Raw genomic sequence first — 27,069 nt, 5'->3', positions numbered from 1 at the left:
CTTGAAAATTTGAAAGTACACAAGGAACAGTATCAACAATGGGCAAAAATCGAGAGAGAGAATGCTTAACAGATATTCTCTACCTGAGGCTACCAAAGTGTCTAGTCTAATCAGGTCTGCTTGTGTTCAGATTCCAAAAACCCTGTTCAGGTAAGTTGGGAACAGGTTAACACTCATGAGTGGAGAGGAGGAAGAGCCCTCGGGATTGGTACAAAGTATCTTCTGCCTAGTGAACAGAGACGTACTTCCAGCCTGCTTCAACCAAGGCTCCAAGTCAAACTACAGCCCCAGTTGTTTATTGCAGAGCGCCTAATTTGGAGCAAGGGGCAGCATAATTGGGCACCTGCCAAGAAACCAATGCCAATCGGTGGAGCTTTCTGGCTTTGCTGCTCCTTCTTGTGATTGCTGCTCGTCCACCTGCCTTCTCTGAATGCATGAGCAGTGACTGAGAAGGAGCCCATCTCTGTCTCTATGGGAAGATGGCACCAATCAGGGCCTGGAGGAGAGGCAAGAGCAGCAAGACTGGCGAGGAGCAGATACAGCCCACTCAAGGAGAAGACTGGTGATTGAGCGGCAGCAGCATTCAGAGCCTCAAGACAGCACGAACCAAAGTGCGGAAAGGTACTCCCTTAAGGAGTCCGGGGGCGTTGCCAAGTCCGAAGCCGTGGTAGGTGAGGGCCAGAGGGCACGCCCCTAACAGTGGCCCCAGGATGAGCTCCTAGTTGGTGCATCGCAGGACTCATCCAACGGTGGTTAACCTTTCACAGACTGCCAGCAGAGCGGGCTGGAGTCGGATATAGTCGGTTAGATCCAATGCCTAGGCCAATACCTCTCCTCATCCGTAATCAATAAAGTTGTGGCCTTTCATGCCCATTAACCTTATGCAATGTGTCTGGTGTTTTTATTTCTCGGGGAGGCATCGGGGTATCGCCACACAACTGCAACTTTTACAACTAGAAGAGTGAATGGCTTCACACTAGGGAATGGTGATGGGAGCTCCAGCAAGTCCAGAGGAGTGAGGAGGAGCTAAGTTGATAGCCCTTTTTGCTCCCTGCAAATTTCCATTTCTCCTCTTCATTGGCCTGCAAACAGATTAGCCTGCAGTGCTTCTACCACCACCTCCCCACCTCCAGTTCTCTTACTACAGGGGAGTGATACAAGGATGACATTCCACAAGGCTCATTCAACAAACACTGCTGTGAGTACGACACTAGAAATATTGCACAGGTATCCACTGTGATTCCTCTTAAGAGGGCTTGATGGGGCGCTCCCCTCCCCCCTTTAAAAATGTGAGCTTTCCTAAATGAAAGGTGTGAAGAAAGACAGTGCGCAGAAAAACATTTCAGCAAGCATGAACGATTTCTCTTTCCTCATTTGTGAGGATGACTTGCAAATTAGAACTCCACAGTGTTCTTTCTGAGCAAATATATTTTGAGGGCAGAGCAGTCGTGTGACGGGGAAGTTCAGCACTGGGCTATGAAAGGATTGATTGTTACATTCCTCATTTAATACAACGGGGGGGGGGATATAAAAAGGGAACATTTTAAAACAAAGAACAGATCAAATCTGGACAAGTAAAGTATGTGAAGAGCATACATTTGTCTTGTTTACACATACAGCCAAGTAGTTGCAGGACATTTGATTAATACCCTTAAGAACATTCTCACCAAAGGTTTTCCACTGTGGCTAATAAGATGCCCATTAGCAGGACCTGAAAGTCACACAGTCACTCTCTCTCTCTCTCTCTCACACACACACACACACAAGCAAATGACATTCAGTGGTATTGTGCCAAAAAATGTCTCCTGCACTTCTTTTACAATTCTCTATCAACTAATGATTGATGAAATTGCATTTGAATATTATTAAAGGGGACAGAAAATGACAGTGGAAATTTCTTATGTGTCAGATGGATGGTTTTTGTTGTCCTTACTTTACTTTTATGGTGTCCAAGTGGTGGTCTGAGTTCCCTTCTTCCCATCTATGTGTCATTTCTTTGATTATCTGTATGCACTCTTAAACCTTCCTGGGTGCCTGCATTTTACGAAAGCCCCATAATATTCTCAGTTTGCTTTCCTGTAAGCACATGAAGCTGGGGAGGCTGCCTACTGTCTACCTGACAGCTGTTCACTGTTTTGTTTTTAAATGAAGTCTTTTTACTTTTTAAAGAAATCAGTGTGAAGTTTGTTTTTAATACCAAAAGGAAGAACTTCCCTTAAAAATGAAAGCAGTGGGTGCCATCTTGGCTTCCCATGCTGCAGTTAAAGCTCAGGGAAATATGTCATGAGGTTAACTTCTCCCACAGGGCTTTTTCAGGCAACTGGAGGGGCTGCAGAAATAATTAATGAAAAGGAAAAATACATGTATCCACACATGTATAAATACATGTATCCACCACCACCTTGCAGCAATAAAGTAAGTTCAATGCTGTAGATATTGAAATTATAAAGAAATCCTATATCTCCCAAGAGGCAGAAAAACAGGAGCCCCTTTCACAGGGGATGAAAACTTTGGTCAAACTGGAGGACATGTTTCTGTACAGCATTCTGATTCAGTGGCAGACATCCCATGAATATGGGAGCTCCATTCAGACATCAGAAGAGGGAGGGATCTTCCCACATCCCTCCAGCTTCTCATTCTTTGCTATGGTTGGAGTATTTAAATACCATACGATATTCAGTGAAGAAAGATTGTAATTTGGTAGATTGGTTTGGTGTTGTTCTTTTATTCCACAATTATACATTGCTTTGTCTTTGACAAAAAATCCAATAGAACTTTTTTTAAGACATCAGAACAAATACCTGATGACCTGATGACCTAGTCTCTATGAATTTGTCTACTCTCCTTTTAAAGACACCTATATGAGCGGCCATCAATGTAGCAGTGGATTTCATGTATTAATTTTGCACTGTGTTAAGATTACTGTATTCTGAAGGTTACAAGCCTGATGCTTGTTATCCTTACATTTGAAAGGCAATGACTTTTTCAAGTTCAAATAAAGGATGGTGTTAACTACCCTTATAGCCCAGTCCTACAGATGTCTGCAAAGGCTGTTGCCTCAGCCACCTTTTAACTAGTAGTGCCAAGCAAATCAGCATCCTTAATTGGCATATTGTGGTTTGCTCTGGGTTGAGGACTTCAGAATCACATAACTGTAGTGTCGGAAAGGGACCACAAGGGTTATCTATAGTTTAACCCAGACGTCGGCAACGTTTTCAGGCCATGGGCTGGAGAATTCCCATGGACTATTGTTCATGGGCCGGACATGCACAGAAGCCATTTCTGTCGTCGCACTGCCCATGTCCGGAACACCGAAAATGGCTTCTGTGCATGTCCGCAGAGCCGGAAATGGCTTCTGCAGCTGCGCAGACGCGATTTCTGTCACTGTGCTGCCCATGTCTGGAATGCCAGAAATGGCTTCTGCGCGTGTCTGCACAGGTGCCATTTCTGGCACCGCTTGGCGAGTCCCCGCGTCGGTTTAGTGCAGCGCACGGGGGACTTGCTGAGCAGGCGGCTCGGTTCACGGGCAGTCCATGGGCCGGATAAACAGCCTTCATAGGCCACATCCGGCCCATGGGCCAGAAGTTGCCGACCTATGGTCTAACCCCATGCAATGCAGGAATCTTTCACCCAATGTGGGGCTCGAACCCCCAAACCCTGAGATTAAGAGCCTCATGCTCTACCTACTATGCTATCCCTTATGAACTTGGCACTTACATTTCTGATAACTGTCAAACAACTTTTTAAAAAACCAAATCTGCTGTAGGGGTTCCAATGAATTCTTTTTGAAGTCCTAACTGGAAATAAAGTTAATCATCAATTTCAAAGTGACTCCAGTTTAGAAATTTTAAAATATTGGCATTGAATTTTAAAAAAGCTAATAGGGCTCATCAGACCTGATAACGCTAACTAAAATTTATCTCTGGGCTATGAGGAAGCCCAGAGGTAGGAGGAAAAAACAAAGACAAACCAGAAAGCAAAAAATGTCCTAATGAAATACTGAGCTCATCCTAAATAATGGGAGGGGATCCGGTGTACCCCAATAGTATTAACACATTTTAAAAACTAAAACAGCAAATAATGAATCAGTGTTGCAGTTTTAACCCCTACAGAGCTTTGTAGGGAATATGTCGATTTTTGATTATTTTTACAAAACCAGAAAACCCTACTCCAGAAATCTTGAAATGGTGTAACCACAAAAAGTTGGGGGAAAGGCAAATTATTTTCCCTACCCTAGTTTAAGAAGCTGGTGGAGATCAAATAGACTCCAGTTAGCATAGGTGTTTGCCTGTTTTCATTTAGCAGTAAAGCAAACTGCAATAGCTTCACAAGTTAAATGTATTTTATTTTATTTTATTTTTAAAAGAAGGGTGGGCTGGGGGCAGCGATAAACCACTACTGTACAACTGGCCCCTTAACTGAGGAAAACAGGCAGTACAAAGTGGCTTTCAAATCAGCTGTTGTGGGGTCCACATAAAGGTTGGGGGAGTGTTAAAAAGCTTATCCAGTTTCTTACTGGTTAAAAAAGCTTGTGGGACACCTATGAAAGCAAACATGCATATTTATGCAAAGGGACTATGTGACCAAGAAGCCCACATGTCAAAACCTAATAAAAAAATAAACAATCGTGGTTTTGTAGGACATACTGTCACAACAAGACATTCAGTATTGTGACAAGTGACATTAAGAAAAGGTCATTTCCACATACACACACATTCATTCAGCATTGCTCTTATCCTGAAGGCAGAGTTCAGAAATTAATGCATGGACATCAATTATGCACACATTGTGTGTGATTTAAAGACATTACTCATTTCAGTGTAGGTAAAGTTCTAGTAAAAATACATATTTTATTCTAACACCAACTGAAATTTGTTTGAGGGCGTCTGAATTGAAAGTAAGCCACCCCCAATTCTTATGTACACATGTAACCTTTCGCAATTTTGGCAAAAAAACAGTTGTCACGGTTTCCAACTGCTTTTGCTCATATAGCATCAAAAGCAAATGTTCAGCTGTAATCTGCAAGCTGCTGAAATTGGAATAGCCTTCTGTCTTCAAAGCAATCAGCAGCCTCTTCCTAAACACTAGGTCTTGCGCCATCTGCCTGTGAGCATGCAATAATATCCCCACAAACTTCAATGCATCCTCATGACATTGCACTGTTTTAGTTGGCAATATTCCCCTTCCTCATCACTCACCCACCCTCAAGTTCCTGCACACTGTACATTTTAGGATACAGACATTAAGCAGAAATGGGTTGCCTCAAAAGGTTAATGGGTCACACACTGTTTGGTAATAACAGAACAGCAGAATTGTTGTATTGTGCAACTGAAATAAATTCCTTATCTCTCTCCCTTCCATTAACAGCTCACCAGTGTTAAGCATAGCTGCCAAGTTATCCCTTTTTTAAAGGGATTTTCCCTTATGCTGAATAGGCTTCCTCACGAGAAAAGGGAAAACTTGGCAGCTATGGTTAAGGCAAAAATGAAAATAGATTAGTTTTCATTTTGCAGAATGCCCCATATATAATGGGTTATGTCCACTCAGAGTAGATGCTAAGTTAGTCATGTCCATTAATTCCAATGGGTCTACTCTGACATTGGATGCATTAAAAATAGGTTGTTCCATATAGTGCCTAAGTTTATAATAAAGTTTATAATAAGTTTATAATCAACTGTATTTTAGTTGGCTCATCTGTTCCTATGTTAGTTTTTTCAGTTCCCCCAGAGAAAGCTGCCTTCAACTGAATAATGTTGGGCTTTCAATATTTTGTTTAAAAAACCCTGTTATCATTAAGTAAACATTTGATGTCTTGTGTCTTTCTTTGCTTCTTTTGAATTTCTTTCGAACTAATTCTGTCCTTTCAGGCTCCTATTTCGATTCCTTGAACAAAGCCTGCACTTTAAGTTTAAGCTGATTAATCACCTTTCTATTTGTAAACAAATGTTAGCTGTTTTCTACAGGAGTTACTTACTTTGAATTCCAGAAGACAACTCAATTGGTCTATTTCACTTATCATACCATCTTCTTCATCGTCTATGATTTGTATTGTCTGAAAAGGCAAATGGTGCTTTTCATTTTGAAATCAAAAAGGTACTGACATATGATTAGAACATCAGATGCCCCTGCATCTTTTTGGTTGTTTTTAACCCATTGAGAGGTTTTCAGGATGTGTGACTCTGTGCACATCATGGTTTCTGCATTTGCATAAAAGAGCCTTGAATATGGAACCTACCAGAAAACCACTGGAAAAATCTGTGGCCCTTCATACATCAGCCCATCAGAGTAACTGGATTTAATCAAACTATTAAGTTTTAGGAAACATCCGTACCACATTATTGTCAGTTACAGTAGCTTGGTCCTCTTCTCTGTGGCCAGTGTCTTCATTCTGAAGAACTTCACTTTGTTCTTCTACAGAAATGAAACAAAATATGTGTTTCTAGAATAAGTTCCTGAATTCATAAGGTGTCAAGCAATTCACACCTTACAGTGAGGGGGAAAATATTTGATCCCCTGCTAAATTTGCCCTCTGGCGAAGAAATGACCAGTCCATAATTTTAATGGTAGGTTTATTGTAGCTGTGAGAGACTGAGTAACAACGGGGGAAACCCAGAAGACAAAAGTCAGAGATTGATGTGCATTATAATGAGTGAAATAAGTATTTGATCCCCTTACAACCAGCCAGGTTGTCAGGCTGGTTACATGGTATCTTCACTGTATGTAATGAGCTGAGATCAGAAGCACCTGCTGTAAGGGAGAGGTCTTACCTGTAATCCCAGCTTGTTACAGTACCTGTACAAAAGACACCTGTCAACAGACGCAATCAATCCAGCAGATTCCAAAGTAGCCACCATGACCAAGACCAAAGAGCTGTCCAAGGATGTCAGGAACAAGATTGTAGACCTGCACAAGGCTGGACTGGGCTACAAGACTATTGCCAAGCAACTTAGTGAGAAGGTGACAACAGTTAGTGCAGTAATTCGCAAATGGAAGAAACACAAAATAACTGTCAACCTCCCTTGGTCTGGGGCTCCATGCAAGATCTCATCTCGTGGAGTTGCCATGATCAGGAGAACAGTGATGAAGCAGCCCAGAACATGGGAACTTGTGAATGATCTCAGGGCAGCTGGGACCACAGTCACCATGAAAACAGTTGGTAGCACACTACACAGTGAAGGACTGAGATCTTGCAGAGCCTGCAAGGTCCCCTTGCTCAAGACAGGCCCGTCTGCAGTTTGCCAATGCACATCTGAATGACCCAGAGGAGAACTGGGTGAAAGTGTTGTGGTCAGATGAGACCAAAATCGAGCTCTTTGGCATCAACTCACCGTGTTTGGAGGAGGAGGAATGCTGCCTATGACCCCAAGAACACCATCCTCACTGTCAAACATGGAGGGGGGTGTTTTGCTTTGGGGGTGTTTTTCTGCTAAGGGGACAGGACACCTTCACCGCATTGAAGGGACGATGGACGGGACCATGTACCATCAAATCTTGGGTGAGCACCTCCTTCCCTCAGCCAGGGCATTGAAAATGGGTCGAGGGTGGGTATTCCAGCATGACAATGACCCAAAACACACGGTCAAGGCAACAAAGGAGTGGCTCAAGAAGAAGCACATTAAGGTCCTGGAGTGGCCTAGCCAGTCTCCAGACCTTAATCCCATCGAAAATCTGTGGAGGGAGCTGAAGGTTCGAGTAGCTACACATCAGCCTTGAAATCTTACTGACTTGGAGAGGATCTGCAAAGAGGAGTGGGACAAAATACCTCCTGAAATGTGTGCAAACTTGGTGGCCACCTACAAGAAACATCTGACCTCTAATTGCCAACAAGGGTTTTGCCACCAAGTACTAAGTCATCTTTTGCAAAGGGATCAAATACTTATTTCACTCATTATAATGCACATCAATTTCTGACTTTTGTCTTCTGGGTTTCTGAGGGTTTTCCTGTTGTTATTCTGTCTCTCACAGCTACAATAAACCTACCATTAAAATTATGGACTGGCCATTTATTCGTCAAAGGGCAAATTTAGCAGGGGATCAAATACTTCCCCCCCTCATTGTACGGAGAAAAAAAAATGCTGCCCATTTCACACACACCATACTTTTTTCCAGCACTGAATTCAACCTGGAAGCTTATAGTAATGATCTGTTCTCCAAATACAACCTCCACCGCCTATTAATTTACACAATCAAAAAAAATAACCTTTAGTTAACATAGATGTTCTGGACTATTAAGTGGTCATATTCTGAAGCTAACATTGTTAGAAACTGCAATAATCTTACAAACTATAGTCCAGCTATAAGGATCACTATGCCATCACCATGGGATGGTAAACGAATTTCATTTTAAGGATTATCTGTATCAAAGCACATTACTCAATCCAAAACAGTAGCCAAGTCCCACCAAAATTCAACTACACAAGACAGGTAAAACAGTGCATACTGAATGGCAGATCCATTGTATGTCCTAGAGTCCCAGTGGTGTCTCTCTAAGTTAGGGGTGGGGAATCTTTTTCAACTCAAGGGCTGTATTTTGCCATGGTCAACCTTCCAGGGCTGTGTGCCAGGTATGGATGGGGTCAGAGGTAAAAGGGGCAGGGCAGTGGACGTATTTACAGTGGGCTACACTCCAGTCACACAAAGATTTCTATACATACACATACTTCAGGCATATTAGAGTTAAAGGACACATTATGGCAAGCTATACTTGAGCTTTGTGCAGGGATAGCAAGGTTGTGGCCTAGAGAGAGTTCCAAGGGCCTCACAGTAAGGCCTGGAGGGCGACATTCACCTCTGATTGAACAAGTTTTGAGCTTTGTGTGTGTATGGATAATAACCAAGCCTCTTTTTATTCTGCTCCTAAGAAATTCTGTATTTATCCTGCAGCTGTGTGGGGTATTGATTACAATCATCTTCTTCCTGCCTCTCCCTGGCAGTTCCATCTCATAAGTGTCAGAGTGCCAGACCCAATTAATATTAAGGCAGCTTTTCACTTGAATTGCAGAGTGTTCTGACTATTTCTCTACTGTCCTGTTGAAGGAGGTGCTTCCTTTACCCCAAGGCAGAGAAGATCTGCAGACTTTGTTAACTTACTTGGCTTTCAGTCATCTTCAACCAATTTCTATGTTGTTATCTTATTCTTTTTATAATTGAAATTCTGAAAAACCCAGCACAAGTTTGCTCCCAACATTTCTCGTGTTTTTCAGCCACTTTCTCGGCAAGTTGTTCAAACAAAACAATAAGATCAAGCCTGGCATACAAATCTGCAAATGTGTCTATTTTTTATTTTTATTTTTTTTGAAGTTCAGGAGCCAAAGTCTGTGTTGGTTTGCTCTAGTCAGAAACACCAGGAGCAATTAGGTGAACATGTAAAGCTAGTGAAATGTGGAACTTCACTCCTAATATGCAAGTTCACTCCTAACTAAATAAGTTGTTGGTTCTTCCGTTTTGTAACACTGCATCAAAATCAATGCTGTTGTGGCTCTACCACCTGCCATTTCACTTGGGCAAGGAACTGGCTTTTTGTTAAGGGGTCACTGTCATACCCCTTCTCTCCTGAAAGGCCAGCCACCCTGTTACACAGCTGGCCCTGCCTGTTGTTCAACTGATTAATGGGAGATGTTCAAAAATACTGATACTGACCACCACCCTGACTGGGGCTGGTTTCCACACTAGGAATGGGGCTTGAAGAGGCAGGCATTTTCTAGACATCTTCCCATGTGGCAGGCACTTTGATGCCTCTTCCTTGAGTAGAACTAATATCTTGAGGTGGGATGGGGGAAAGCCACCTACACAAACCATGCTGCAGTTATCAGTGCTTTTCTTCTAGGAAAAAAAGGTTCCAGTACTGTGTACCCTTGAGTAACCCCAGAAAAACAGCACTGGCAGTTACCATTCTTAATCACACCCTCATAAATCTGGAACAAACTAATGAGGATGCAAAGAATCTACCAAGCAGCTAGCTTTATCCTACATCCTCATGGCAACAACAATGTATTCAATCCAGAGAGGTGCCTGAACAATCCTCTCTGACCCTGAGGGACAAAACCACATTCACTGTGACTCGAAGATCCAGCTCTCACTCCTTGACATGTGGTTTTTGTAAATGTGTACAATGGCACTTTGCCTTCCACATGCAATATGAGCCTCATTTCAACTGAGCGCATGTTTTCTTCTAGCAAATCCTGCTTTCTCCACTTCTAACTTTCAGCTGTGTTTTCAGTTGGCAAAGTGTTATAGCTCAGTGGTATGCCCAGTAGCAGCCAGAGGTGTAAGCAAAGGCGAGGAGCCATTTCACACTTGACTTCTGAATGGCAAGCATCACTGAGGCAGGAGCACGGCAAGGGGAACTGAAGGCAGCACATGCAAGCAGTGAAGTCAATCCAACACTTCTGCCATCATCCCCACCGAACAACAGGCTCTCTACACCTCATCCATCCCCCACTCAGTAAGCAGCAGCAGTGCTTGCTATCTGCAAGTCAGGTGTGCAACACCACACTGCCTTCACTGCCCAACTGACTACTACAAGGAATGCCATTTGCTTTGTGTGCAAAATGTCCCAAGTTCAATCCCGGGCATCTCCAGGTGGGACTGGGAAAGACCCCATCTGAAACTCTGGAGAGCTGCTGCCAGTCAACATAGTCAATGAGGTAGGTGGGGGAGCCAATGGTCTGACATTTTATAAGGCTGCTTCCTTATCTTTTGAGGATTTCCCTGGGCTAAAGGAAAACTTTGTAATCCTGAACATATTTAGATTTAGCCCCAAGTAAATGCATCTAGGATCAAAATGCTAGTTACTTCCTGGGAGTAGCTTTGGGATAAAGGGAGGCAACATTCAGCAACATTCAGACTATTAGGATAAGATTGAACAGAAATAACAATATAATACTAGTGACAAGTTTGAATACCTTGTGAGCTTCCTTCTGATAAACATATTGAAACTTCATCATTCCTGTCATTATCATCTCCAACATCTGTCGAAGCATCATCTTCTGGAATGGTTATTGATCTACTGCTGGAATCAGATTGATTGGGGAAAAAAGCAGGGCCACCTAGAGGAGGGAGGACTTCAATTCCCATTAGACGATATTTTCGTCTTCGATTCCCAATCCAAGTCTTGTAATGAGAAGCAGACATGGAGAATATCAGAAGTTGTAACTAATTCTGTATAATAGTATAACTTTGTGTTAATGGAAATTTTACTTCTGTATGCACGCTACTGTATTTCTTTGTAGCTTTTTTTAATTAAAAAATCAATAAAAATATACTAAAAGAAGAAGTTATAATTGATTCAGAAGTTGGAAACAGTTCTGCCTACTGTTTTCCTGGCACTAAAGAACAGGTAGAGGTTCCCCAAAGATACAAGGCAGCAGCAAGAGTCAGAATTGGAGCATATGACCATAGTGTGGTGTCAACTCTACTGGCTCCCCATTTACTTCTGGGCCCAATTCGAAGTGCAGACCTTTAATGCCCTAAGCAGCCTGGATATAGGATATTTTAACAGGAGTGGGGAACTGATAGCCTTCCGGTTGGTGGGATACAATTTCCATCATCCCTGACCACTGGCTATGCTGCCTGGGACTGATGGCATCTCAAGCCAACATAATCTAGAGGGCCTCAAATTCCACATTCGTCTTAAGGACTGCCTCCTTCCACAGGAGCCTACATGCTCCAATAGATCTTCAGCTGAGGTCCTGAATCCATGCCCCTGTTATCTGATATGCTCAAAAATGATAATGCAGAGATGGAAAAAGTTCAGAAAAGGGCAACCAAAATAATCAAGGAGATGGAGCAACTCCCGTATGAGGAAAGGCTGCAGAGTTTGGGACCTTTTGGAGAAAAGGCAAGTAAGAGAGGCAAGTGATAAGAAGTTTATAAAAGAATGCCTGGCATGGAGAGAGTGGACAGAGAAAAGCTTTTTCTCCCCTCATTTGTAACATTAGAACTTATAGACATCCAATGAAGCTAAATGTTGGAAGATTTGTGAAAGATAAAAGAAAGTACTTCTTCACAAGATACATAAAGTATGGAACTCACAGTGACAGCCACCAACCTATACGGCTTTAGAAAATAATCTGACAAATTCATGGCAATCAATGGCTACTAGCTATGATGGCTATTATCTGCCTCCACAGTTGAAGGTAGTAATCCTCTGAATATCAGTTGCTGGAAACCATAGTAGGAGAAAGTAATCTTGTGCTCAGGTCCTGCTTGAGGACCGGGTTGGTCCATAGGCATCGGGTGGCCACTGTGAAAAGATGATGCTGGACTAGAGTGGCCATTAACTTGATCCAATAGGCTCTTCTTATGTTCTTATAAAGTAAGGCTGGTGAATATGTGGAATAAGGTCTTTCTGAACACCAAATCTAGGTTTTGGAACTCTCTTCCCCTGGGTGCTTGCTTGGTCCTTCACCCAATCTCTTATAAAGACCCCTCTTGGGGGGCTTTTGGGGAGTACATAGCATCATTTGAATACTGTTGTGTCCTTGTTGGTTGCTTGCCAGCCACTAAGATGGTCACTGATATAGACCTCATCAAAATGTTTCCATGAGATGGCCAATCCTCTGCATGGTTACAGCCAATCAACATACACAGCTGCATCTCATGGTACAGAACCGGGGCACTGCAGACAGCAAGTGGGGGAGTTGTACGTCTAAAAGCTCTTCCTCTCACAATCTCCTTGCTCTTTTCTTGCATGACAGAATGGCACTAATAAAAATATATAGCTCTCTTTTAAATATTTAACCTCAGCAGACTAACAGCTTAAAAGCTATGCTTTATTTAGTGGTTTTCCATTTTTAGAATGGTGAACTATGGTGAGGCATTACTGCACCCTCAACAGATCAGTGAAATACTAAGTCAAAAACACAAGGGCTCATGAATTGCTTCTTCAGCTGGAAAGTCAACTCCTTCAACAAATCAAAGTTGTTTTGTGTGTTTTTAAAACAAAACAGAACAAAACCCAATATGCTTGAATTAATTGTTGATTGAATTAAACTGCACTTGCCAGAGACCTACTTAGTCTTTTTGAAAAGATAGTATTTCCATTATGGCAATGTTTAATTGAACTCTCGCAGAATGAAAAGGAAGTGGTGGGGGTGGTGAACCTACAAATAAAACATTGCTAAAGAAGCACCTTAGTCCTGGGGAGGAAAGTAAGGTATGTAGAATTTAGGTATCAAGAGGCAGAAAAAAAGAACTGATATCATCATGTCTCTTTTCTCACAAATTCACTATGGCTGAAACAGCTGATTAGAAATTATCTGTCCAGAAAAATCTTGCATCCTTCCTAGATAGTTATGAAAGGGCTTTAGAATGGGAGCCTAGTAACTGCACTGGTATTTTCACCCTAGCCTAACAATGCCTAACTCTGGAGCTCTTGTTAGGGCCAAATGGCTCATTAACTACTTTCTGCTTTCTACCCTACCATCCTCACCACCCTGCCTAGACCCTAGATCTATCCATGTGATGCTTCTGCAAGTCAGCTGAGAATCTGGCCAGATCACACAAGGCTCCTGTATGTTGGCTACCACATTCCTACATCATAGTTGCTTATCGGGTCACCATCCTCAGCCCCTCTAAAGCACCCTAGTTATTATAGCATAGTTTCCATGAAGCTGAAGTAACCTTCCAGGTCTGCAAGAGGTATCTTGGAAGATAAATCTCATTTCTTTTTTTGATAGTTACAAGCTTGGTAGATCAGAGGAATTCTTTGGACATAGTGTATCTTGATTTCAGTAAGGCTTTTGACAAAGTCCCCCATTATATTTTTGAAGAAAAGCTGGTAAAATATGGACTGGACGACATAACAGTTAGATGGATTTGTTTCCTTGTGATCCTGGAAAAAAGTGACAAGAGGGGTGCCGTGGGATTTTGTTCTGGGTCCATTGTTTGACATCTTTATAAAAGACTTGGATGAAGTAATTGAGAGGATGCTCATCAAATGTGCAGACAACACCAAATTGGGAGAGGTAGCCTATGCTGTGGAAGACAGAACTGAGATTCCAGATGACCTCAACAGATTGGAATAATGGCTAAAAACTTTAAAAAAAACTAAAGAGAGAGAATTTCAATGGAAGAAATTTCAAGTTCTACACTTAGGCAGGAAGAACCAGCTGCACAAATATAGGATGAGAACCACCTGGACTGCCAGTAGTACATTCGAAAACGATATAGGGTAGACAACATGCTTAATGAGTCAAAAGATGTAGCAGCAAAAAAGAAGGCTGCATTAACAGAAGTACAGTGTTCAGATCACATCTGGAGTCCTGTGTCCAGTCTCAAGCACCACAATTTAAGAAGGATATTGACAAGCTGGAATGTGTGCAGAGGAGGGCAACCAAGATGATCAAGGGTCTGGAAACTAAGCCTTATGAGGAACGATTGAGAGGACTGCATGTGTTTAGCCTGGTAAAGAGGAAACCAAGAGGAGACATGATAGCCATCTTACAATCTCAAGGGCTCCTGCATGGAGGATGGAGCCAGCTTGTTTTCTTCTGCTTTGGAGGGTAGGACCTGAACCAGTGGCTTCAAGTTATGAAAGAGGAGATCCCAACTAAACACCAGGAAGAACTTTTTGGAAGTAAGAGCCGTTAAGACAGTGGAACAGACTTCCATATGAAGTGGTGGACTGTATTTCCTTTGATGTGTTCAAGCAAAAGTTGGATGTCCATCTGTCATGTATGATCTAGTTGAGATTCCTGCATTGCAGGGGGTTGGGCTTGATGACCTTCAGGATCCGTTCCAACTCTACAATCCTTTGATTCTATTATATGTTAGCTGGCTGCTGAGGTGCCAGTCCCTGGCAGGCCCTACACTGATGCATGCTCTTTCTACCCTTTCCTGAAAAATACTGGGTGCTTTACAGTGAAGGTCTGAAGTTTAGCATAATGTCACTCTGTGGGAAATTAACAGCAGCAGCTCCCAGATATCAGCAGGAGCCACCCAGCATTCCCTGGTATGCTGCTGCCAGGCACTAGCAGCTAAGTCTGCCAGCCAGACACTTTGCCAAGGACCCCCTACACCTTGCCTTGTAAGGACACCAGTTAAGGAAGTCAGCAGACAACATCTTTTGACAACTGCTGCTCATAATCAACTTTGTAGCAGAACAGCAATTCCCCCCCCCTGAAAAGTTTCTTAATGGTTAAATGGGCCAGATCCTTATGTCTTCCACACACCCTAAGCCAACGTATCTTTATTTGCCCCACACCCACACGGCAGGCAGGTGAATCTTAGCTGAAATGGCCTCGTAAGCCATTTGAGTCTAACTAGGTTCACAGACCAGGGGCTACCACCTTTGCCTCTGCATATTTTCTGCCCTCAATTTCTGTTAACCACTATTCCCAGCTGAGCACCATCGTATTGCTAATCATTAGCACATTGGTTGGCACCTAGAATCTGCACCATTTTCCAAAGTGCTGATTCGACAACTTTCAACTGATTGTAGAGACTGCAAGTGTTACAAGACCAAAAATCACTTTTGCAGTGTTTGACCTGCGTCAGTTGTTTCACACATGCAAACCACTAGCTGAAACATAATCAATGATTAAGGGGTGTGCAGATCTTTGCTATCATTTTTGGAGATTCAGAAGGCAGTCAAATTTGGGGTTAATAGTTCTGCATAAGGAATGACTAACCAAAGAAAAACTAATTAAGTTTCCCAGTGGTCGGGAGATGGAATTTCAACACTATCTACCACTCCTTTTTTTCCACACCTAGCCACCTGTAGACCAATTACACTGAAGTTACACAATTTAATGTATCCTAAGGACCACCTTCACCCACAGCTGCCCCTCCTACACTCAGTTCAACACCTGAGGTTCTACTTCATGTCTCTCCTCCAACTGAGGTTCATGAGCTGAGAAAGAGGAGCAACACATTTTCAATTGTGGCATTGCCTGCCCTATGGAGGCTGTCACTGCGTGCCTTCCGGCACCTGGTGAAAACCTGGCTCTTTACAGGCCTTTTGAGAGAAGCTACTGAACATCTGTTCTGCCTGCTGATTTTCTTGTAACACTTTATCATGCTGCTTTATGTTGCATGGATTACATGTACAGGCATTCTGGGTTCTGGGTCATTGTACACATGCATGAAATCATGTGCAATTGAAACACCCCATTCCATCCCGCTGCCACCTCATTCAGCCCACAACCTGCCCCTACCCCACCCCCGTTCTGCCCTTTTAGTGATGTCTTATAATTTTTGTAGGTCACTTCCAGGTTCGGCACTGTGCGTGTGTGCGCAATCGTGCACATATCTGTTGAACCTAAAATGGTGGTTGCCTGTATCTAAATCCTCCTGTGTGCTCTGAGTTCCCCTAGTGGAAGGAAAGAAGGGCAGAAATTTCTAAAATAAACACTGACATTTAAGTCCTACTGAGTGCAGTGGGCTAAGTAGGCCTGGATATCAGTTATCTCTACGTCACTGAGTTAGACCAGGCTGTTGCTCTCCCTAACATGCTCCTCCCTACACACCTTTAGGATATGCTAACATTTCCCAAAGTATTTTCCCTCTTTTGAAATTTCAACAACGCAGAATGAAACACTGCAAAATATGTTTAGCTGCTCTGCATACTTCATTTTGGGAACAAAATCTAGGTTTTCCTGCTTTAGTATTGGGGGAAGAGGGGGCAGCCAGAGAAAGGACACAGAATACATAAATTCCTGAATATTAATGTTGTTTGGAAATATATATACAAACATATATTTTGGGGAAAATGCTTCTATCTGCTTTAGGTAATTTTTACCAATTTGTTATTTTAAAGATAATGATGAATATAATCATCATCATCATCACTGTGAGACAACAAGATAAAGTGGTTAGGGGAAGATTTTGATTCTGATTCCTACTCAGCCATTAAGCTCACTGTTGGAGCAGTCAGGGTACCAAGCAGAGGTCTTTCACAACTCAAGGTGAGTGACAATGAACATAGGACCAGACACATGCAAAGGATTACTCCCAACACAGAACTGTATTGCTCTCTTACAAAATAAAATAAAATAAAACTCAGCTCCCTTTTGCTTCACAAGGAGCTTTTAAATTTTGACTAACTGCACAAGTTATTCCTTTTCAGTTCTGCAGAAAGTCTTTGCTTGTTTTAAAATCCCAGTCCAACTGGACTGTCAAGTATGCAGCTCGTGCTGCCAATTGATAAAAGTCTCACCTGAGGGATTTTAACTATAAATAGACAGGAAACAGAGCAAGAGAGCACTTCCTAACGTGGCCATTCATTATGTAACACGTGCAGTCTATTTCAGTCTACCTCATGTAATTTTTCAAAAAAAGCTTTCATCTAGGCTATTTTCTGCAACCAGAAACGGGAGGACTGGAGGTTCTTACCCGTACTATTTCACAGTCAACATTTAACTCCGCAGCGACTGCTTCAATTTTCTCTCTGCAAATTGCACCAAGGCTCGTCATGCCCCTGTCCCAGTATCTCTTAAGGGTAGCTAAATCCCGGTCACTGAATTGTGTACGGTCCTGTAGCTGTAAATCAAGCACACACTTTATTTTTTAATTAAGTACTAGAAAGGAGACAACAATTGAAAATGAAGGTGTTCCATGTGGTGTTGCAAAGTCAAAAATTAAAGCCCAGTTTCTAACTCTTCAAACCGATGAAGCTTGCACTTGGTTTCGTTCATAACATTTTAACAGAGAAATCTCATTTGAATAAAATGATAAATACCATGTAGATTAGGCTGGTGATAAAGCACATGCCTGGTCACTTCCGGTCACTAAACACCAGCCCCAAATAAGAGGCATTATACCACCCACCCAAGTGGTTCAGGGTTGGACTTTGGCAAACTTGAGAAGGAAGACGACTCTAAAACTGGAGAACAGCCAGCAGGGCACCTCACTATGCAAAATGATTTTTAAGTGACATGGTGACTGTCACCAACCAAGAATTAGGAAGCAGGTGGTTAAAAAAAAGAAATCCATGTAAACAAGCTCCTTGACTGAAGATTTCACTTTGCCCTTTAAAGCACCACTGTCTGCTAAATCATTCACATCTTGCCTGGCCTTAAATTCATCAGTCATGTTATACAGATTCTGAAGGACAGGTTGTCAGACGGTTTTCTGGCAAAGAACTTCAATTAATACACTATAAAAAGCAGCCCTTGTGGCTAAGTAGAAGCTGCCTCTCTGTCATGCTCAAGATTACATATGGTTTCTCATGTGTGAAGGTCAACATTTGTTTCTTTTCAACATTGGGTAAGGGATGGCCTGCAAACAGCACTGACTCTTTTGAAGGGCTTCCTTTCCCTGTCCCCATACCCTGAATACTAAGCAGCATATAAATATCTGAAATAAATAATAAACACACCTTCTAAGCACCATGCAAAAATATCTCTTATGCCACGGCATAGGCAATGTTGTGCTGAAGTTAACGCTCACAATTCTTTAACCAAAGCTAAAGATTCTTTAGCTTCACTTGCATCACAACTACCGTAGGAGAAAACAGAGGTATGGGATGCAGAGATGTTTATCAATGCCTTGCTATTAGCCTTAAAATTACCCTTTCTTTTAACTATCTGGCATCATATTCTCCAGCTAATTAAGACCATGTTCACTTGAGCAGCTAAAATCCCAAAATTTCTTTCATGCTTGTGGTATTCCACTAAGAAAGGAGTTAAGGTGAAGATTCCTGAGCAGTTTTTTTTTCCAGAGTAGGCAACCTCAATCCTCTCTGGAGTTCCTGCCTCAATTATACAAAGACTGAAACCCCTGGGACAGCATCAAGCACAACTGCAAATACTTAAAGACTGTGCCTGACCATATATAAGAAAAGCTTCAATTTTTAGATTCTCTGACCTGTAGTAAGGCACCATATAAAAAGCTTCCCCATTCAGGAACTATTATTGTGCACTTACTCAATTTATTAATCCCTTTACACATAAGCAGTTTACAAAATTTGAAGAGCATAAAGCATGATATAAAATAAAAAGAAAAATGCATTAAAATGAAAGTAATTAACCTATCAAACAAACCAAATATGAGATCCTACACATGCACAGTGGCACATACAAGGGTGCTTCCATGGGATTAGAATTTATTTTCCAGGGCTAGCATACTACACATTCTCCTTGCAAGATTACATTAAGAAGTGGACTGAATCCTCTTGGTAGAGGGGACTGTAAGTGTCTGTCAATGCTCCACCAGTATGTGAGGGGTTTTGCTCAAATTTATTGATTTAACAAAATTAATATACTACGTATTCAAACTAACAAACTTTGAGAGATTTACATAGATGATTTCAAATGAGAGTCAGGAAAGCAGTAACCTATGGATAAGGCCCTAGATAATAAAATGTAACTCTTCAAAAGCAATAAATTCCAGGATACTAAATGCTTGGGTGTTATATCCTGGGGAAAACAAGAGCAGGTTTTCCTACTCTCCTGCAAACTTCCCAAAATCATTTAGTTGGTCTTTGTTAGAAACAAGATGCTGGAATAGATGAACTCTTCATCTGATTCAGGAGGATTCTTATGTTCTGAAAAATAGGATTGCACTGCCCCACTCCCACAAAGAGTCAATGGAAAAGAAGCTCAGCTGAAAGAAAATTTTTGACAGCACAGATGAGAACAAGGTGGGTCAGTACATGCTCCAACTCATTCAACACACACATAATTTAGCTGTATTTGCGGTATTTGCCCCTTTCCTAGCAGTCATTGATATTTGGGGGAATATGATCCTGAAAGTATCAAGAAGATGAATCTCTATACAGTGTTCCAGGTTTGGGTCAAAATCTATCTGCAGCTCACTTAAAAATGGCATTCAAGAGTGTCCTAGGTCACAAAACCAATGGAGCAATTTTGTTGTCCTAGCAGAACTGGAGACATAACATACTTTACCCTTTTAGCAAATCTCATTTGAATGCAATTTCCTTGTGCAAAATAGAGAAATTATATGAAAGTCTAGAAATTGTGTCATTTGTTAAGACTACAGCATCTACAAACAGGTTTAAAATTGCTTTAAAAGCATATTCAATTGCAGAGATTCAGGCTATTTAATGACACCACAAATTAATAGTTAGATAGTTAACCAACAACACTAAAAGCAGAATCTGTGCACTCTTGTTTTTCCATGGTAGATTTAGAGTTATTGCTGAATTGAAAGATTTATAGTTCTGTCATTGCATTTTCCTTTCGCTATGTGCCAGACAGCCTGGGTTTCATTCTCTCTAAATTAATTAAATGAGACAGAAAAGGAGAAGGGAAAACTATTTAGAGGCACACAGAATGTAAGAGGAGAACATTCAATAGTTAGTTGAAATAGACTATAAATTCTAAATATGAAGGTTTTACTTTGAGAGCCATCCATTAGAGACGTCTTTGTTACTCTTGCCATTAGCAATGCTCATCTCCTTTTAAGTCTTATTCTGCATTTCCAAAGGGCTATGCCATGCTATTTTTCACTCCACTGAGCTTTCCCAGTTGATTTTAGTGACACCAATCCATCACTAGAATTATTTGACAACTGGAAATACATTGCAGTCCATCTTACAAAAGGAGGATTCCTAACAGCAGGTTTAATTTTGAAGTTTTATTGCTTTTGTCATTATTTAAGCCAACAGTGAGAAATCCGTGTTGATATAGCTAGCTATTAATAAAATATAGGAAACATTACTGTCAATGGGGAGACTTTTAGGATCTCCATGAATGCAGATGATAATCTTCACCCTTTCTCATTCACTACTGTCAGCGTTGACAGAGATGCTTAGAGCATTTTACAAGGTTGCAAGTTAAGTGTAACATAAATCAGAATTACTATCAATGGCAAAGGCAATGTGAATATGCAAAGTTGCTTGGAAAGACAGTGCATACTTCTGACTGTGGGTTACACATATCCAACAATGTCATCTCTGCACTTTGACAAGAGATGCTGAGGAAGCAGGAAGGGGGCTGTGGGTGAGGAGGAAAGATTTCCTTTCAAGACAAAACTTTATTAAAAAACCCTATTCGTATTAGCTTAAAAGTTCTAAGCTTAAAATACCTAATCTAAGTCTGCACTTTGTTCACTTACTGCTTCAGTGAGAAGTACTTACTGCTCTTTTTCGTGAACTCCCCATAGTCCAAGGCGCAGGAAGATTTCCTGAAACCTGAGGAAAGAAAAAGAATATTCTTCAAAATGAATTTGGGAAGATACATCTGTTGTCACAGATGAGGGAAACTGTACTTGTTCATCTGGAACTGGTCCACTCTCCACAGGCCAGTCACCTGGAGTCAAGTGATTCAACTTTAAAGGGTGAATCATCTTCTTCCTTTCTAGTCATGGATTTACATTTCGTGCCAAATTTAAAAGATACCAAATACAAGCCCCACATGCAGAGGAACAACTGGGAGCACATTCTAAAGCTGTGGCTCTACCTGTCCTACCCCTGACATTATAAGATGTCAAGTGTGGGAACAGGTGGGCTTCAGGAGTCAGAGATTTCTCCATTTCTGATACTGAGCTTGGCTGTTGTCTTGACTATCTTATGTTGCCAGTGTCTTGGAAGTCCATCCTGGTGATATTAAGCCCAAACAAACAAACAAACAAACAACTCTCACATTAATCTAGGTACCATCATCCTCAAGTCCATGTTCCCCTACAATGAATCCAAATGTCATCTGAAGTCTGAATCACTCAGTTAGGCACCTGAATGAGAATCCCTGCTTCAGCTGACCTGGAGAAGGCTATCCAATGAAAAGGCTATCCAATGAAAAATCTTCACACTTAGATTGGCAACAAGATTCTCAGATGGCTGTTGTTCATATGTAACCTTGGTTGTTTCTCAAACAGATAAAAGTCATTTTCATGTGTGTAGTCCTTCCAGCACTCTGTTCCCAGACCTGGTGTGTAGCGATAATTTATGCCACCATCCTTTGTCCATTCACATTCCACTCCTTTGAAAACATTCCTTCTGTTGTTTAAGGCCTTACTGAGCTATAAATAGATCACCGACAAGATACCTGCTCCACCATTACAACTCTGGGGATTATTTTCCTCAGCCCGCCAGTTAAGGAACAAAGTCACATATATAAAGTCCTGTCAGATATAATTAGCAGTCCTTTGTCTTGCCAAATTACTCTATCCTGCACTCCTGGTTCAGTCCAAAGATAATTTAAATAGGGTCCATTACCTCGGTCAGGAGGGGAGGGTATAGAAAAACATTGTAAAAACCCTTTGTTGAGCATAAATCCTTTCTTTTCCTCAGTTTCACACAAAATAACATCATAACGACTACACACGATTCTTTTGTTTTGCAGGGGAGGTCAAGGAAGAAAAAGACCATTTGGGAACCACATAAAAGCAAACATTGCCTTGCCTCCCACTTCCATTCCAGCTGCTGTGAGGATTGTCATGCTTGTTAAAAATCATTTCAATACCTTTATAGCTCAAATCCAGTCCTTTCAACAGCTGATTAATTGTAGCTCATTATCACATGCCATTTCAGGAGTGCCCCTTAATTAATGCCAACATTCCAATTTCTTGAGGAACTGATCACAGATCATTTGCCATGCCATTTGCCATTAAAGACACTCTGCAACAGATAGATGTGGACAGGTGTCTGGTAAAGTGCTTTTATAGCCTAGTAGCTTGTACACGGTTGGGCACAAGCCTTGGGCCAGTATACCTGAAGGAGCATCTCCACCCACATCGTTCAGCCCAGACAAAGAGGTCCAGCTCCTGTAGCTTTGCTTCTCGCAGTGAGGGAACCTTCTGGCAGTTCCCTCACTGCGAGAAGCAAAGCTACAGGGAACCAGGCAGACGGCCTTCTCAGTAGTGGCACCCGCCCTGTGGAACGCCCTCCCACCAGATGTCAAGGAAATAAACAACTATCTGACTTTTAGAAGACATCTGAAGGCAGCCCTGTTTAGCAAAGTTTGGGTGGGGTATAAATTATTATTATTTTTATCATCATCATCATCATCATCACTGAGAGAGACTGCTGTGGCTTGTCCCATTCCTAGCACAGCAAATAGTTTGGAAGCTTCCAAGCCAAGGCTACTTTGACTTGGCACGGCTGTAGCCCTGCACACTACCAGTGTTTTCTATGCATGCCACGCTACAGGAGCAAGGTTTGCTTCTGAAAGTGAATGACTATTTTTCAAGTGTACTCTATTAAAAAATACTAATAGAATTTTTATTAAGAACACACTATTTTAAAGTCTTTTAAAATAAAATATCAAAAGTACTACATCTCAAGACACAAACATTTCATCCCAAAGGAAAAGTACATTTCAATATCTAGAAGTATCACATTGCTGAACATAATGCAATACTATTTCTACTGGCAAAAATTTGCATGCAGTGAAAGCCATTAGCAATTTGTTCCTCTATAATCAGATTTTGTTACATTGAAATTGCCAAGATAAAATGAGCTCTGTTCCCAGTCAATGGCTTTTCATAATCAAGCAAAAGATCACAATTGTTCTGGTTTTCAAACTGGAAAAATAACCCGTAATTAGCCTATCAACCTTTTCCATGAAACATACCCCACAGGTTTTTATTCTTTTATTACCCAAAGAAATCTAAACTCTACTGTGAAAAGCAAATTAACAAGCAGGATTTGGAATGGCAGGAGATAACCACAACACTAACCTGTATCATCTAAATAGAAAGCATTTTTGCTTAGTGTTTTTTTTAAAAAACACACAAAATAAAACCAAAAACATTAAGACAGTTGTTTCTGTAACTGAAGTGCTAGTCCAAAAGCCCACAATCTATGCTCTTCAAATATTAGATCTATGTCAGGGGTGGGGCTGTTTCCCCACATTTTGTGATCTCACAGAAAACCCACCCAAAGGCGGTTTTTAGCCCCATAAGAAAGCTTCCACTGATCTCCTAATGGAAGCTTTGTAAGGAATGGAAATTTGATAGAAACAGTGCACAAGGAAATAATCCATTCACCATGATCCTGGATCCAGATTGGAGGCCCCTCCCAAACAGAAACATTGCACATTAAAGGCTTGCAAATATTGAACACAATCTCCAAGTTAAAAAATCAGAAACTAGCTTTTTTTTCATAGTGGTACTAAGAAACACTATGGATAAATTACCCTCGAAAACGTGTTTACTAGAACAAAGTTTTGGTCACTCATTTGATGGGGAAAGTGTTCTGATGAGGGGAGGGGGAGAATTCTATGCCACTAAAATTTGACTGGTTTGAAGGACAAGCCACCTAGAACATAAATAGGCCTATTTTACTACTGACGGAGGGACACTGCTGACCATTCACTAAATAATAATAAATAATAATAATAATAATAAATTTATTATTTATACCCTGCTCATCTGGCTGAGCTTCCCCAGCCACTCTGGGCGGCTCCCAACATAATATTAAAAACATGATAAAACATCAAACATTAAAAACTTCCCTAAACAGGGCTGTCTTCAGATGTCTTCTAACAGTCTGATACAGTAGTTGTTTATTTCTTTGATATCTGATGGGAGGGTGTTCCACAAGGCGGGCACCACTACCGAGAAGGTCCTGTGCCTGGTTCCCTGTAACCTCACATCTCGCGGTGAGGGAGGATGGGGGTGGAGACGCTCCTTTAGGTATACTGGGCCGAGGCCATTTAGGGCTTTAAAGCTCAGCACTAACACACTCAATTGTGCTCGGAAATATACTGGGAGCCAATGTAGGTCTTTCAGGACCTGAGTTATATGGTCTGCTGAGACTAGCTGCCACATTCTGGATTGTAGTTTCTGAGTCACCTTCAAAGGCAGCCCCATGTAGAGCACATTGCAGTAGTCCAAGCAGGAGATAACTAGAGCAGGCACCACTATGACGAGACAGTCCACGGGCAGGTAGGGTCTAAGCCTGCGTACCAGATGGAGCTGGTAGACAGCTGCCCGGGACACAGAATTGACCTGTGTCCCTATGGGCAGCTGTAAGTCCAAAATGACTCCCAGGCTGCGCACCTGGTCCTTCAGGTGCAGTTACCCCATTCAGGACCAGGGAGTCCTCCACACTGACCCGCCTCCTGTCCCCCCAAAACAGTACTTCTGCCTTGTCAGGATTCAACCTCAATCTGTTAACTGCCACCCATCCTCCAACTGTCTCCAGGCACTCACACAGGACCTTCACAGCCTTCACTGGTTCTGATTTGAAAAAGAGGTAGAGCTGGGTATCATCCGCATACTGATGAGCACCCAGCCCAAACCCCCTGATGATCTCTCACAGCAGCTTCTTATAGATGTTAAAAAGCATGGGGGAAAGGACATAATCCTGAGGCACCCCACAAGTGAGAGCCCAGGGGTCTGAACACTCATCCCCCAACACCACTTTCTGGACACGGCCCAGGAGGAAAGAGCAGAACCACTGTGTAACAGTGCCCCCAGCTGCCAATCCCACTAGATGGTTCAGAAGGATGTCGTGGTTGTGGCCACTGAGAGATCCAGCAGAACCAGGAAACAGTTTTCACCTTTGTCCCTAGCCCACCGGAGATAATCGACCAGTGCGACCACGGCAGTTTCAGTCTCATGATGTTGCCTGAATCCTAGCTGGAAGGGATCCAAATGGTCCGCATCCTCCAGGCATGCCTGGAGTTGTTCAGCAACCACTCGCTCAATCACTTTGCCAAAGAATAGAAGATTTGAGACTGGGTGATAGTTGGCCATATTGGCTGGGTCCAAAGATAGTTTTTTAAGAAGCTGTTTAATAACTACTTCTTTCAGCAGGTCTAGGAAGGCTCCCTCACAGAGGGAAGCATTCACCACCCCACAGAGCCCATTGCCCAGCCCTACCCAGCTTGCTTTTATGAGCCAGGATGTGCAAAGATCAAGAAGACAGGTGGTTGGTTTCACTTGTCCAAGCAGCCTGTCCACATCCTTGGAGGTAACAGATTCAAATTGATCCCATGCAACTTGACTAGACAGGACTCTAGCACTCTCCTGCCCTGGCTCTGGTCCCAAAGTGGAATCTACCTCTTTCCGAATCTGAGCGACTTTATCTGCAAAAAAAACTTTGCAGGAGATCTTGGGGTCCTTACCAGGCCCTGATGGCAAAGGTGGTTCTGTTAAATTGCAAACCACCTGAAAGAGTATCCGCTGCCGTTTTCTGCAGATGCAATAGAGGCGGTGAAGAAGGTCCTCTTCGCTGTCACTATTACCACTTGGTAGGCTCAACACTGAGCTCTAACCTGTGTCCGGTCCGATTCAGAATGAGTTTTCAGCCACCAGCGCTCTAGCTGTTTCAGCGATTGTTTCATCACCCTCAGCTCTGGGGAAAACCACAGGGCTGTCCGAGCTCCATGCAATTGGTGAGGGCGCTTCAGAGCCAGACAGTTGATAGCCCTGGTTAACTCCACATTCCACCGGGCCACCAGGGAATCAGCTGAAAGGTTATCAACAGTATTCCTGAAGGAGCATCTCCACCCCCATCGTTGACCTGGGTTGCTGTGCGTAAGAGAAACCCGGTGGATAAGCAGTGGTAAGGACAGGCCCATCTGCTTCATCCAAGGAAGTCTCTGTTACACATGCCAGATCAAGTCCTCCATCCACGATCAAGTCATGGATGACAGCCATCTTGTGAATCATTGACCTGGCATTGCAAGCAGCACCTTAAGGTCATGTGGGTCTCCCTTGTCGATTCCAGCATCCTTCCGGTCAAGACCAGACCCGGAGGCAGGGATAGTCTTCAACCAACAACTAAACCTGCCTCCTTGGTAATGACAGGGTCTGGTCTTAGCTTAACTTCTCCTCCTATCCATGGTCACTAAGATTGGTTGTCCCAGTACACACACACACACACACACACACACACACACCCATGGAAGTTGCTCCAACCATTCTGTTGACTGGAGCCCACTCCCAAACAGCCCAGACCCTCTCCCGTTCTAAACAAAATACAAACTATACAATAAAACAGTAGAAATCAATTTTTTAAAATGTTACATTTATCCTAAAATTAAACTAATCCCCAGCCCCAACAGAGCAAAAAACCCACAAAATCCAACATTTAAAATGCCACAGATTAAAAACATTTAAAAGCATTTTCAGCAGCAGCTGAAATCTGATTAAGCAACATTCACAGTAAAAAGCACAAACACATCAAAAAATGTTTCACAATCTTTGGTTTAGTATTTG

The 27,069-nt window shown here is 42.2% G+C and overlaps 1 protein-coding gene across 8 annotated transcripts in view; it reads right to left on the bottom strand.

The window, feature by feature from the left end:
* The window catches only part of HDX (highly divergent homeobox), a 40,257-nt gene that overhangs the window by 2,344 nt on the left and 10,844 nt on the right, over positions 1 to 27,069 (bottom strand). For 6 of the 8 annotated variants that reach the window (XM_035113864.3, XM_035113867.3, XM_060270520.2 and 3 more), the window contains 5 exons: positions 21,041 to 21,094; positions 17,335 to 17,481; positions 10,905 to 11,112; positions 6,332 to 6,411; positions 5,975 to 6,052 (listed from right to left, as the gene is read on the bottom strand). In XM_035113864.3, the coding sequence (XP_034969755.1) occupies positions 5,975 to 6,052; positions 6,332 to 6,411; positions 10,905 to 11,112; positions 17,335 to 17,481; positions 21,041 to 21,094 (567 nt within the window). The remainder of the gene's footprint in view (positions 1 to 5,974; positions 6,053 to 6,331; positions 6,412 to 10,904; positions 11,113 to 17,334; positions 17,482 to 21,040; positions 21,095 to 27,069) is intronic. The other 2 variants (XM_088664608.1, XM_088664606.1) reach the window with 1 other exon arrangement.

This window comes from Zootoca vivipara, chromosome Z2 (genome assembly GCF_965207765.1).
Source record: "Zootoca vivipara chromosome Z2, rZooViv2.hap1.1, whole genome shotgun sequence".
NCBI lineage: Eukaryota > Metazoa > Chordata > Lepidosauria > Squamata > Lacertidae > Zootoca > Zootoca vivipara.
Note: the sequence above shows the minus strand (reverse complement) of the source record. Positions and strands in the feature narration are given on the sequence as shown.